We start from the raw sequence: 13,929 nt of genomic DNA, 5'->3' as shown, positions 1-13,929 counted from the left end.
AGATACAAAGTTTGCCAGTGAGGTCATAGTAGTTTTCTGTCCTGTAAATAGGATGTTATTATCTTATTATCTTATTATCAGGGGCCATCCTAAGGATCCTTTGCTGTGTATTATCTGCCATACCTGAAGGCAGATAATGTACTCTGCATTGGTTTAATGCAATTCACCCTATGGTCTAATACAATTCTAATGCAATTTATGCTATGGGCGTCTTGCTGGCTCGGGCCCTAATGCAATTATATCTACCCATGATGATATTACAGCCTCTGCACATGCTGGTCAAAAGGCCATTGTGTGTATTAGAGGGCCATTGCTATGGTTACAGAGCATGAAATAAATAAATAATACACGACAAAAGCAAACCAACATAGGGCATCATTTAATTTGAACCATTACATTAAATTAAACTGGAAACTGTTTACTAATTAAATGGTAAACAGTCTGGACTGGGAATGGTTATTGCATCAGTGCTCTCTCTGATACAAGTGTAATTGTTTGAACAGCAATCTGAACTAAACATTCAAAGGAGACACATTTACTTGATCAAGATAAGTTAGGTTAGTTGCTGAGAACTGCTCAAGGGCTTTTTCAAGTTATACTGCATCAAGTCACAGATGTCAGACCTGAATCTCCTTAAGACATCAGCTGTACCGTATCTTCATTGACTGGCTGTTTACTTCTAATATAGATAGGGCTATTGTATCATTCAACGCCATATGTTCCTTGTTTTTTTAAAGCAGAAAGGGTCATCAAGGATAATGAACATGCTCTTAATGTTTATGGATGTAAAATGTTTGTTTTTTTAAACTGTGGTGATGACTGTTGCACGTTCTACTTGGCATGGTGGTGGTGTGTTGTAAAGTTAACCATATGGTACGTCACCACTAGAGGGGGTAGATCCATACTATGGCAAGCCGTTTTAACATTTATTTGACTATTCGTAATTCGATTTTTACTAGTCTAAATTTGTATTCAAGATATCTATAACGTCATTCTGACTAGTCAAAACGACAGTTAGAGATATCTGTAATTGAGTTTTGACTAGTCAAAATAATAGTTGCAGATATCTCAAACGTCATTATGACTATAGAATTGTATTGCATGACGATGCTCATGGTGCGAGGTATCTCATGATATTGGTCATATATAGATTATATTATCATGATGGAGGTATCTCATGATATTGGTCATATATAGATTATATTATCATGATGCATAGAGTAGGTATCTCAGGATATTGGCGGGAGCAGCAAAGCATTGATGTTGGCAGAAGCAATGGGGGTTGCTGTGGTGGAGGACAGCGCGAACATGCCATGAAATAGAGAGAATATATTATCATCAAGGGATTTGTGGTGAACGTGAGATTCGTTCACTAGATGCTTGTAGTAGAAATCTACAGCGCAGTAATTGAAGCTGCTCCCGCGTTTTCTGACAACAACAGACATTATCTGAAACGTCATTTCGCCTAGTCTAAACTCTAATTTAAGATATCTGTAATAACATTTCGACTAGGCAGAATGAAAGTTAAAGATATCACCAATTTGAGATATCAATCATTAAAATGAATTTTAAGATATCTATAACTTTATAATAGATATCTACAATTAAATTACGACTATTCCTAATTAATTCCAGTTTGATATATCTACAACTTCATTCAAGATATCTTCAACTTAATTTAAGATATCTTAAAGGCTATATCTTAAGTAGATATCTTGAATTAATGGGAATTAAAGATATCTTGAACTGGAATTATGACTAGTCAGAATGAAACCGTAGATATCCGAAACTGTAATTACAACTAGACATAATTCAGTTGCAGATATCTGCAATGTGAATAGCTGATATCTACAACTGAATTGTAGATATCTGTAATGACAAACCCCATACACTTGAATGGCAAAATCAATTTGAATCTTACTAGTCAAAATATAATTACAGATATCTCAAATGTGAGTTTCGATTAGTCAAAATATAATTAAAGATATCTTGAATTTGAGTTTTGACTAGGCAAAATGATGTTGCAGATATCAGTAATGAATATCCATTGTAGCTAATACATGTTAAAACGGCTTGCCATAGGTTAGCTCTTTATGAGTGTGACGTCCCTGTCTGTTTTTGCTTTGTGTTTGTGTGTCTCTCTCTCTCTCTCTCTCTCCCAGGTGTTCGTGATCCCTTGATTGTCTCCCTGTTAATCATCCATCATCAAGTCCACCTGTGTTCCTGTCCTGTCAACCAATCACCTGTCTACCTGTTCCCTATATATGTGGCTGTTTGTTACATGTGTAGGTTAGAGAGTAGAGAGGTGAGGTTGCAGTCCGTTGCAGTCCGTTGCAGTCCGTTGCAGTCCGTTGCAGTCCGTTGCAGTCCGTTGCAGTCCGTTGCAGTCCGTTGCAGTCCGTTGCAGTCCGTTGCAGTCCGTTGCAGTCCGTTGCAGTCCGTTGCAGTCCGTTGCAGTCCGTTGCAGTCCGTTGCAGTCCGTTGCAGTCCGTTGCAGTCCGTTGCAGTCCGTTGCTACATTTGTCTGTCTAGTAGTGTTTGTTTGAGTTACATGGTCCCCGGTTGCCTTATCCTGGGAGAGGGCTAGGTAAGATACCCTGGGGTTTACACCACATCACGTAGGTAACTGGTTGTCTAAACACACTAGGTAAGAGCGAGTGTATGTCACTCATCCTTTGTAGCAGTTAGATTTAGGTTCCGGGTAGATTAGTTCGCAGTTCTGTACATAGGTAGATAGGCTAGATTAGAGGTGTAGGGAAGCATAGGGCTGTGGTTTTATTGTGACACCGTTCGCAGCCTTCTCCCTCCCTTCCTACCCTCTGTTTATTTCCCCCGGTTTAGTTTTTGTATTATCCTTCCCCCCCTGTTTCATGTTTATTTGTATGTCCATGTTTTTCACTTTATTATTATTATTATTACCATTGGCAAATAAATCATTTTCTTTAAGGTACACCTTGTTGTCGGTCTGACCGTATTTGAGCACCACACACACGGTCAGTTGCTTCACCAGTGCTGGTACACAGGCTATGTTGCAGTCCTCCCTCCTCCCTATCTGAGGGAGGACGTAACACTATCTGCCTACCTGCCTGACTACTTGTCTGTCTACCTGCCTGCCTGACTGTCGACCTGCCTGTCTGTCTGTCTACCTGTCTGTCTGTCTGTCTGTCTGTCTGTCTGTCTGCCTGTCTACCTGTCTGTCTGTCTACCTGCCTGTCTGTCTGTCTACCTGTCTGCCTGTCTGTCTGTCTGTCTACCTGCCTGTCTGCCTGTCTGTCTGTCTGCCTGTCTGTCTGTCTGTCTACCTGTCTGTCTGTCTGCCTGTCTGTCTGTCTGTCTGCCTGTCTGTCTGTCTACCTGACTGTCTGCCTGCCTGTCTGTCTGTCTGTCTGTCTACCTGACTGTCTGTCTGTCTACCTGACTGTCTGTCTGTCTACCTGACTGTCTGTCTGTCTGACTGTCTGTCTGTCTGTCTACCTGTCTGTCTGTCTGACTGTCTGTCTGTCTGTCTACCTGTCTGACTGTCTGTCTGTCTGTCTGTCTACCTGCCTGACTGTCTACCTGTCTGTCTTTCTGTCTGTCTGTCTGTCTGTCTACCTGCCTGTCTGTCTGCCTGTATGTCTGTCTGTCTGTCTGTCTGTCTGCCTGTATGTCTGTCTGCCTGTCTGTCTGCCTGTATGTCTGCCTGTCTGCCTGTCTGTCTGTCTGCCTGCCTGTCTGCCTGTCTGTCTGCCTGTATGTATGTCTGTCTGCCTGTATGTCTGCCTGTATGTCTGCCTGTCTGTCTGCCTGTATGTCTGTCTGTCTGTCTACCTGCCTGTCTGTCTGTCTGTCTGTCTGTCTACCTGTCTGTCTACCTGTCTGTCTGCCTGTCTGTCTGCCTGTCTGCCTGACTCTGTCTGTCTACCTGACTGTCTGACTGTCTACCTGCCTGTCTGTCTGACTGTCCTGTCTGTCTGTCTACCTGTCTGTCTGACTGTCTGCCTGTCTGCCTGTCTGTCTGTCTTTTCTGTTTATTCATCCCCTCTTCCTTGTCCTTGCCTCTCAGAGCTACAATGGCAGAATGCAACACGTTCCCAGTGTACAAGGTGGACGCCTTACTGGAGTTTTCCCGCAGTGAAGTCTTGACTGGCCAAGAGGCCAAACATTTCACAAGAAATGACCTCGCCCCAAGCCCAAAGGTAAGCTTGTGTTAATCATTCTGTATAATAATAGTGTAAAAGTGTGATCCATTACTTCACGTTGACATTGTGATATGAGTCTGGTGCCTGGCTGAACGTCAGATGTGAGAACACGTCTAGACACGCATGTCTACGAACATGCATATGGACACATGTCTAGTCTACAAACATGCATATGGACACTCGTCTAGTCTACAAACATGCATATGGACACGTCTAGTCTACAAACATGCATATGAACACATGTCTAGTCTACAAACATGCATATGAACACATGTCTAGTCTACAAACATGCATATGAACACATGTCTAGTCTACAAACTTGCATATGAACACATGTCTATTCTACAAACTTGCATATGAACACATGTCTACTCTACAAACATGCATATGAACACATGTCTAGTCTACAAACATGCATATGAACACATGTCTAGTCTACAAACTTGCATATGAACACATGTCTATTCTACAAACTTGCATATGAACACATGTCTATTCTACAAACTTGCATATGAACACATGTCTACTCTACAAACATGCATATGAACACATGTCTACTCTACAAACATGCATATGGGCACATGTCTAGTCTACAAACTTGCATATAAACACATGTCTATTCTACAAACTTGCATATGAACACATGTCTACTCTACAAACATGCATATGGGCAGTCAACAGTGTATTGAGAGTTGTTTTCCCTCCCAGTCAGTCAGTGGGTTTTATATGTTGCTTTGTGTGTTTCTATTACAGCCAGACTCGATCCAGAGACTCTACATAAGAACATTGGAGCTTCTGTTTCTGAATGTTCCAGAATGCCATTCTATGGTACGTTCTGCACACATGCATGTCTCTAGTCTAATGTCAGCTTGGCCAGGGTTAGGGGTTGGGAAGTTACTGTATATATCTAGTTTCTGTATGTCTGACAGCTTGGCCAGGGTTGGGGGTTAAGGGTTAGGGGTTGGGAAGTTACTGTATATCTATGTTACTGTATGTCTATGACAGCAGAACTGTTTCAAACAGGTCCCGCTCTCTGTGGACATCCAGAATCCTGCCTTTCATGAGCGGACCACTGCCATGCTGAGCGTTTTCGTTCGAATGTGAGTCTTTCTGTCACTGATCTTCAAAGATGTGCTGCTATTAAACTCTTCATAGAGGCCTTATCTACTGCTATTCAACTCTTCATAGAGGCCTTATCTACTGCTATTCAACTCTTCATAGAGGCCACATCAACTTATTAAACTCTTCATAGAGGCCATAACAACTTATTAAACTCTTCATAGAGGCCTTATCAACTTATTAAACTCTTCATAGAGGCCACATCAACTTATTAAACTCTTCATAGAGGCCACATCAACTTATTAAACTCTTCATAGAGGCCACATCAACTTATTAAACTCTTCATAGAGGCTGCAGTCAACTTTTAACCCTTCATAGAGGCCATATCAACTTATTAAACTCTTCATAGAGGCCTTATCAACTTATTAAACTCTTCATAGAGGCCACATCAACTTATTAAACTCTTCATAGAGGCTGCAGTCAACTTTTAACCCTTCATAGAGGCCATATCAACTTATTAAACTTTTCATAGAGGCCATAACAACTTATTAAACTCTTCATAGAGGCTGCAGTCAACTCGGCCATTCAATTGTAGTATTTCCAATTGGAGTTGTACCTAGTAGTAGTGGACTCAACATCAATCATGCATTATCTTCATTCCATTCCATTTGGTATTCCATACCAAATTGTTGGTATTTAGACAGCATTTAATCCTGCCTTTTATCTGTGTTGCTGTCTGTTACAGGCAACAGTTTCTGCCCATGTGCTTCGTGTACGACTTCTCCCTCAACGATCTCCTGGCTCCTAGTAAGTTCTGCCTTCACGAGGTGAAGGAGATCCATAGCGTTTCTTACGCTATTGTAATGAGCTTTTATCCAACGTGTTACACACAATATTTGTTATCGCTTCAACTGAAATTAGAATGACAATATAAACTATACGACCTCGTATCATAAAAAAATACTGTTGCTTGTCTTTCCCTTACAGAGTTCAAGCGAACTCTCGTCATTTTAAGCGGCATCATGAACTTCCTTCTCTTCAGAAAGCAGAGGATGGAAATGACGGTGGAGCACCAGGAGAGATTTGTAAGTCAAGTCAAACCCGCCGCCCAAAGTGCTTAACAGATAAAAGTAATAATAGGGGCTGCTGTGTCTCAGGAGGGAGCTGCCGTCTAACGATCGCAAGGTTGGCAGATCGGCGGTTCGAGCCCCGGCTGACCACATGTTGAAGTGTCCTTGGGCAAGACACTGAACCACACACCTTACCACACAGACGACAGATATATGTTTCAAAGAGGTCCCGCTCTCACACGTAATGGTAAGGTGTGTGTGTGTGTGTGTGGTAAGGTGTATAAGGTGTGGGAACTCTTTCTCTTTTCCAGAGGGAAGACATGGACAAGTTCCAACACTACACAAAGACCATCAAACAAGCAGAGAAGACGATAGACAAGCTGACGTGAGGGAAGTGGCATCAGCAGCCTGGACTAGTTCCATTATACAGTGTCCTGACCTTCTCTCTCCCTGGACTAGTTCCATTATTTAGTGTCCTGACCTTCTCTCTCCCTGGACTAGTTCCATTATTTAGTGTCCTGACCTTCTCTCTCCCTGGACTAGTTCCATTACTTAGTGTCCTGACCTTCTCTCTCTCTGGACTAGTTCCATTCTAGTGTCCTGACCTTCTCTCTCTCTGGACTAGTTCCATTATACAGTGTCCTGACCTTCTCTCTCACTGGACTAGTTCCATTCTAGTGTCCTGACCTTCTCTCTCTCTGGACTGGTTCCATTATACAGTGTCCTGACCTTCTCTCTCTGGACTAGTTCCATTATACAGTGTCCTGACCTTCTCTCTCTCTGGACTAGTTCCATTATACAGTGTCCTGACCTTCTCTCTCTCTGGACTAGTTCCATTACTTAGTGTCCTGACCTTCTCTCTCTCTGGACTAGTTCCATTACTTAGTGTCCTGACCTTCTCTCTCTCTCTGGACTAGTTCCATTATACAGTGTCCTGTCCTTCTCTCTCTCTGGACTAGTTCCATTATACAGTGTCCTGACCTTCTCTCTCTGGACTAGTTCCATTACTTAGTGTCCTGACCTTCTCTCTCTCTGGACTAGTTCCATTACTTAGTGTCCTGACCTTCTCTCTCTCTGGACTGGTTCCATTATTTAGTGTCCTGTCCTTCTCTCTCTCTGGACTAGTTCCATTATACAGTGTCCTGACCTTCTCTCTCTCTGGACTAGTTCCATTACTTAGTGTCCTGACCTTCTCTCTCTCTGGACTGGTTCCATTACTTAGTGTCCTGACCTTCTCTCTCTCTGGACTAGTTCCATTATACAGTGTCCTGACCTTCTCTCTCTCTGGACTAGTTCCATTATACAGTGTCCTGACCTTCTCTCTCTCTGGACTAGTTCCATTATACAGTGTCCTGACCTTCTCTCTCTCTGGACTAGTTCCATTACTTAGTGTCCTGACCTTCTCTCTCTCTGGACTGGTTCCATTACTTAGTGTCCTGACCTTCTCTCTCTCTGGACTAGTTCCATTACTTAGTGTCCTGACCTTCTCTCTCTCTGGACTAGTTCCATTATACAGTGTCCTGACCTTCTCTCTCTCTGGACTAGTTCCATTACTTAGTGTCCTGACCTTCTCTCTCTCTGGACTAGTTCCATTATACAGTGTCCTGACCTTCTCTCTCTCTGGACTAGTTCCATTACTTAGTGTCCTGACCTTCTCTCTCTCTGGACTGGTTCCATTATACAGTGTCCTGACCTTCTCTCTCTCTGGACTGGTTCCATTATACAGTGTCCTGACCTTCTCTCTCTCTGGACTAGTTCCATTATACTGTGTCCTGACCTTCTCTCTCTCTGGACTAGTTCCATTACTTAGTGTCCTGACCTTCTCTCCCTGTTCAGGACCATCCCTCCAGAGCAGCAGGCGGAGGCCAAGGAGCTGGCTGCCACTATGGCTGAGCTGGACAACGCCACTAAGCACCAGTACCAGGAAGTGGTAAGTATCCATGTCACTATGGAAACCCGAAAAAAACAACTCCTTGCCTTGCTGGTTGTTGTAGTAGTAGTTTTGGGGTTCCCACGGGTCCTTGAAATCCTTGAAAGTTTGTGAATTTGAGAAAAAAAAATCAAGGCCTTAAAAGTTTTTGAAAATAGACATGGGTCATTGAAAGTGCTTCAATTCACCTCTCTCTCTCTCTATCTAAAAAAAATAATATATGTATATATAAAAAAACGTTGTACGTAATTATAGAGACCATCTAGTGTTCAAGCCTATACATTCAAGCCTCTCTCTCTTTTTAATTGTTGTCTGTTAGCGGATGGTTCCTACTATATAAATTCTCATCTCGATCTGTCTCAAACTATGCCGTGTTGGGTCTTTGAATTTGAGGGAATTGAGTCTTGAAAGTCCTTGAAAGGTGCTTGAATTTGAGAGTTGAATTTCTCTCTTTTCATTTCAGAATGCACTCAACGAGCAGATCACGGAGTGGAAAACTGAAAATGCGGAGCGGTCACAGAAACTGGCATGTGAACGATCAAACACATTGATTCAGCCATTACACACTCATCATCTCACGTCTGGTCACTAGTAATGTTACATTGAAATGTGTTCATGAATTTAAATGTTCTCTTGTTGTTGTTTTGTTGTCGTCCCTAACAGACTCAGCTGAGGGTGGACGTGACCACGCTGAAGGAGGACATCGGCAAGCTGAAGTCTCAGGTGGTGGAGTCTCCAGAGGAGCTGAAGAACCAGATGGAGAACGTGAAGAACATCAAGCTGTCCATTGTGAGTGGAGACAAAGAGGGGACCTGGCTAGGCTTACATAATACTTAAAGAAACCGTTTTTTGTTTTGGAGAGGGGCAGTTATCCTTGAGGGGCAGTTATCCTAGAGGAGCAATTACCCTAGAGGGCTTGTTTCTACAGCATCAACTGAAGGTGGTTGTTGGTGGTCTAGTGGATATTGAGTTGAACTGGTGATTGGAAGGTTGTGGATCCTCAAATCCTGCCTGAAAACACCACCATTAATGTGTCTTTGAGTAAGGCACTTAGCCCTCAGTTACTCCAGGGGGAATGTCCCTGTCATCTGTAGTTGTAAATCGCTTTGGATTAAAGGCGTCTGCTAAATGGCAACCTCTCCTTCCACAGGAGCAAGCAGACGAGAGGATGGGGGAGTACCAGGGCGCGGTGCAGGGTGTGAGTCACAACGAGGCGGAGCTGCAGGTGGTGTTAAAACTGCTCCAGGACCTGCAGACCAGCATGGACAAGGCCAACCAGCACCAGGACGAGGTACCTGACCCCTTTACCCTAATTACAAATACATGTTGTAATGTCCTGTACCCCCTTGGCATGTGTCTCCCCCAACAATACCCTTTGACTGTATTAACGTCTCTCTGTCTCTCTCTCTCTGTCTCTCTCTCTCTCTGTCTCTCTGTCTCTCTCTCTCTCTCTCTCTGTCTCTCTGTCTCTCTCTCTCTCTGTCTCTCTCTCTCTCTGTCTCTCTCTCTCTCTGTCTCTCTGTCTCTCTGTCTCTCTCTCTCTCTGTCTCTCTGTCTCTGTGTCTCTCTCTCTGTCTCTCTCTCTGTCTCTGTCTCTGTCTGTCTCTCTCTCTGTCTCTCTTTCTCTCTCTCTCTCTCTCTCTCTCTCTCTCTCTCTGTCTCTCTCTCAGGTCCAGCAGCTGGTCTGTCTGTATGAGAAGCAGCAGAAGGACTTGAGGAGCCTGGCCACGGAGGAGGTTCAGGTGAAGAGAGCTCTGGGCATGAAGATGGACAAGAAGGCCAAGCTGCAGATACGCAGGCAGAAGAAGAAGGAGACCACCGACCAGCACGTCAAGGACGTGTTAGGGTATGAAAGGGTTAAACAGCATGTTAACGATGTGTTAGGGTATGAAAGGGTTAAACAGTGTGTTAAGGACGTGTTAGGGTATGAAAGGGTTAAACAGCATGTTAAGGACGTGTTAGGGTATGAAAGGGTTAAACAGTGTGTTAAGGACGTGTTAGGGCAGGAAACAGCATGTTAGGGTAGGAAACAGCATGTTAAGGTTGTGTTAGGGTAGGAAAGGGTTAAACAGCATGTTAAGGACGTGTTAGGGTATGAAAGGGTTAAACAGTGTGTTAAGGACGTGTTAGGGCAGGAAACAGCATGTTAGGGTAGGAAACAGCATGTTAAGGTTGTGTTAGGGTATGAAAGGGTTAAACAGTGTGTTAAGGACGTGTTAGGGTATGAAAGGGTTAAACAGTGTGTTAAGGATGTGTTAGGGTATGAAAGGGTTAAACAGTGTGTTAAGGACGTGTTAGGGTATGAAAGGGTTAAACAGCATGTTAAGGACGTGTTAGGGTATGAAAGGGTTAAACAGTGTGTTAAGGACGTGTTAGGGCAGGAAACAGCATGTTAGGGTAGGAAACAGCATGTTAAGGTTGTGTTAGGGTATGAAAGGGTTAAACAGTGTGTTAAGGACGTGTTAGGGTATGAAAGGGTTAAACAGCATGTTAAGGACGTGTTAGGGTATGAAAGGGTTAAACAGCATGTTAAGGACGTGTTAGGGTATGAAAGGGTTAAACAGTGTGTTAAGGATGTGTTAGGGTATGAAAGGGTTAAACAGTGTGTTAAGGACGTGTTAGGGTATGAAAGGGTTAAACAGCATGTTAAGGACGTGTTAGGGTATGAAAGGGTTAAACAGTGTGTTAAGGACGTGTTAGGGCAGGAAACAGCATGTTAGGGTAGGAAACAGCATGTTAAGGTTGTGTTAGGGTATGAAAGGGTTAAACAGTGTGTTAAGGACGTGTTAGGGTATGAAAGGGTTAAACAGTGTGTTAAGGACGTGTTAGGGTATGAAAGGGTTAAACAGCATGTTAAGGACGTGTTAGGGTATGAAAGGGTTAAACAGCATGTTAAGGACGTGTTAGGGTATGAAAGGGTTAAACAGTGTGTTAAGGACGTGTTAGGGTATGAAAGGGTTAAACAGTGTGTTAACGATGTGTTGGGGTATGAAAGGGTTAAACAGTGTGTTAAGGACGTGTTGGGGTATGAAAGGGTTAAACAGCATGTTAAGGATGTGTTGGGGTATGAAAGGGTTAAACAGTGTGTTAAGGACGTGTTGGGGTATGAAAGGGTTAAACAGCATGTTAAGGACGTGTTAGGGTATGAAAGGGTTAAACAGTGTGTTAAGGATGTGTTAGGGTATGAAAGGGTTAAACAGTGTGTTAAGGACGTGTTAGGGTATGAAAGGGTTAAACAGCATGTTAAGGATGTGTTAGGGTATGAAAGGGTTAAACAGCATGTTAAGGACGTGTTGGGGTATGAAAGGGTTAAACAGCATGTTAAGGACGTTAGGGTAGGAAACAGCATGTTAAGGATGTGTTAGGGTAGGAAACAGCATGTTAAGGTTGTGTTGGGGTAGGAAAGGGTTAAACAGCATGTTAAGGATGTGTTCGGGTAGGAAACGGCATGTTAAGGATGTGTTAGGGTAGGAAAGGGTTAAACAGCATGTTATGAATGTGTTGGGGTAGAAAGGGTGGGGTAGGAGTTTAGGAGCAGTTTAGATCACTGGACCCCCCAGGCCACGTTTTAGTTTTAGTAGAACCTACTGCTGCTGCTGATTGTGTCTCTGAAGGCGTCTCCCCCTCCTTGGTCTCCAGGCAGTGTGACCACGTGCACCAGAAGAGGGAGGACATGGCGGCGCAGATCCAGGAGATCAGCCGACAGACGCATCAGATCAGGGCGGAGATCCAACGCCTGAGGGACGTCTGCAAGCAGGAGACTGAGAAGGCCCAGGTACGGCTCAGCAGACGCTTATCCATAGAGACTCAGGCCTTGTCCACACGGAGACGAATTTGGGTGTATCTGTCTCAGAGTGAACAAATCTGAAGACGTCACCCTTGCATTTCCGTCTTCACAAGCCATACGCATCTTTCCTGAACCTCTCCCGTAACCCGCATGCGCTAACCTAGCCAACAACAACTACAGGTTTTGTGCATGCTCCATTCTTCTCTGTTTTTGGTATAATTTGTGGCAGCGTTACAGCATTTTCAGTGGTTTCGTTGGGACGCACATATTTCAAGAGACGACTTTGTGTTTACGGGAAGAAAAAAAAAAGAAAAAGAAAAAGATTGGTTCTGTCTCCGTGTGGATGTGGCTTGTAGGAACCCTGATGTGTCTAACTGGGCTGTCCTCCTGTGTAACTGGGCTGTCCTCTGTGTAACTGGGCTGTCCTCTGTGTAACTGGGCTGTCCTCCTGTGTAACTGGGATGTCCTCTGTCTAACTGGGCTGTCCTCCTGTGTAACTGGGCTGTCCTCCTAACTCGGCTGTCCTCTGTCTCAGGCGGTGTTTGATCGGATCCTGGGGTCTCTGAACCAGTTCCATAAGCGCATCGAGAGCCACGTGGTGGAGGGCAACAACGACATGAAGATCACCTTCCACTTCAAGTGACTCTGTGTTCAGATTCTCTCTCTCTCTCTGTCCCTCTCTCTTCTCTTTTTTTTGTGTTATTATTCTAAAAATAAAGGGATGCTGAATAAGAAATGTATGTCACCTAACTGACGTAGTGGACAATAACACACAGGAGAGCAACTATGAAAAGCAAAGCCTTTTTGTAGCTTTGGGCCCCCGAAAGGTTTCTATTCTCTCAATTTCTACACATAGTTCCTTGACAAAGAGATTGTGAGGGACATGAAACTTAACATATATACACGGTCTGAGAAGGTCCGAGACCTGGACTGTCCGTTGAAGAGGCCCTCGTCACAGCGTCCTCATCAGGGGCGGATTTAGGATCGCAGGAGATCCGGGGCTTAGCCCAGAGGGAGAATATAATGTGCGCGCGGAGCGCGGCGGAAAATTTTGCCTTCAACCTTCAACTTACCACCACCTTAAAGCGGACAAAAGGCACTGGAGAACACATATACATTCACACCCTTTAATGAAGCAAACTAATTGTGGTGGTTCTGGGCACAGAGGGAGGTCAGCACACGTAGCTCCCCCTGTCAGTCACCATCATTTATATTTGTATAGAATTACATAATTGATGGGCTGAGGCTAGTTATGTTACAGTATGTATATCAGGGCAGACTCTGTGCTCACCACTTATATTGTATTGATTGTCTTGACCTGTGTTATATGACGATATATTACATGTATTGTTGGCCTGTGTATAGTACTGTGAAATCAAATCCCCCCTGGGACATTAAACAAACTTAGTTAGTTAGCGTTACATCTTAGGATAGATTTGAGTCATGTTCTGTATACATACATACTACCATAAGGGCATACTTAATGTGGTTACTCCATGTTTACTAGCTGTAACATTAACGTTACATCATTCTTTTTCACTTGTTACTCAGTCAACCAGAGTGCAGATATCAAAGACTATCAGCCTGTTATTCACTTTATTTGTATAAGTATTATCCGTTGTTTGATTTCTTACCATGTACCGTAACAGTACGCTTCCAAAGCGATTTACAACTACAGATTACAGGGACGTTCCCCCTGGAGTAACTGAGGGCTAAGTGCCTTACTCAAAGACACATTAATGGTGGTGTTTTCAGGCAGGATTTGAGGATCCACAACCTTCCAATCACCAGTCCAACTCAATATCCACTAGACCACCAACAACCACCTTCAGTTGATGTTTCATTTTCATTATAACATAACGTTATGTTATGATAGCCAGCTAGCATTAGCAAACCGGAAAA

The 13,929-nt window shown here is 43.6% G+C and overlaps 1 protein-coding gene across 1 annotated transcript; it reads left to right on the top strand.

Annotated features, from left to right (window-relative positions):
* Window positions 1-4,052: 4,052 nt before the first annotated feature.
* LOC308166871 (kinetochore protein Nuf2-like) lies at window positions 4,053-12,670 on the top strand (the record flags this gene model as incomplete). Its single annotated transcript, XM_080541195.1, has 12 exons — window positions 4,053-4,178; window positions 5,229-5,281; window positions 5,986-6,047; window positions 6,228-6,325; window positions 6,622-6,695; window positions 8,147-8,240; window positions 8,704-8,766; window positions 8,904-9,029; window positions 9,391-9,531; window positions 9,911-10,086; window positions 11,880-12,015; window positions 12,563-12,670. 12 exons carry the CDS (start codon window positions 4,053-4,055, stop codon window positions 12,668-12,670), a joined length of 1,257 nt encoding a protein of 418 aa, XP_080397321.1.
* Window positions 12,671-13,929: the final 1,259 nt, after the last annotated feature.

This window comes from Nansenia antarctica, assembly GCF_963989245.1.
Source record: "Nansenia antarctica genome assembly, chromosome: 10".
NCBI classification, from domain to species: Eukaryota; Metazoa; Chordata; class Actinopteri; order Argentiniformes; family Microstomatidae; genus Nansenia; species Nansenia antarctica.
The sequence above is the reverse complement of the archived record's forward strand: the minus strand, read 5'-3'. Positions and strand labels throughout refer to the sequence as shown.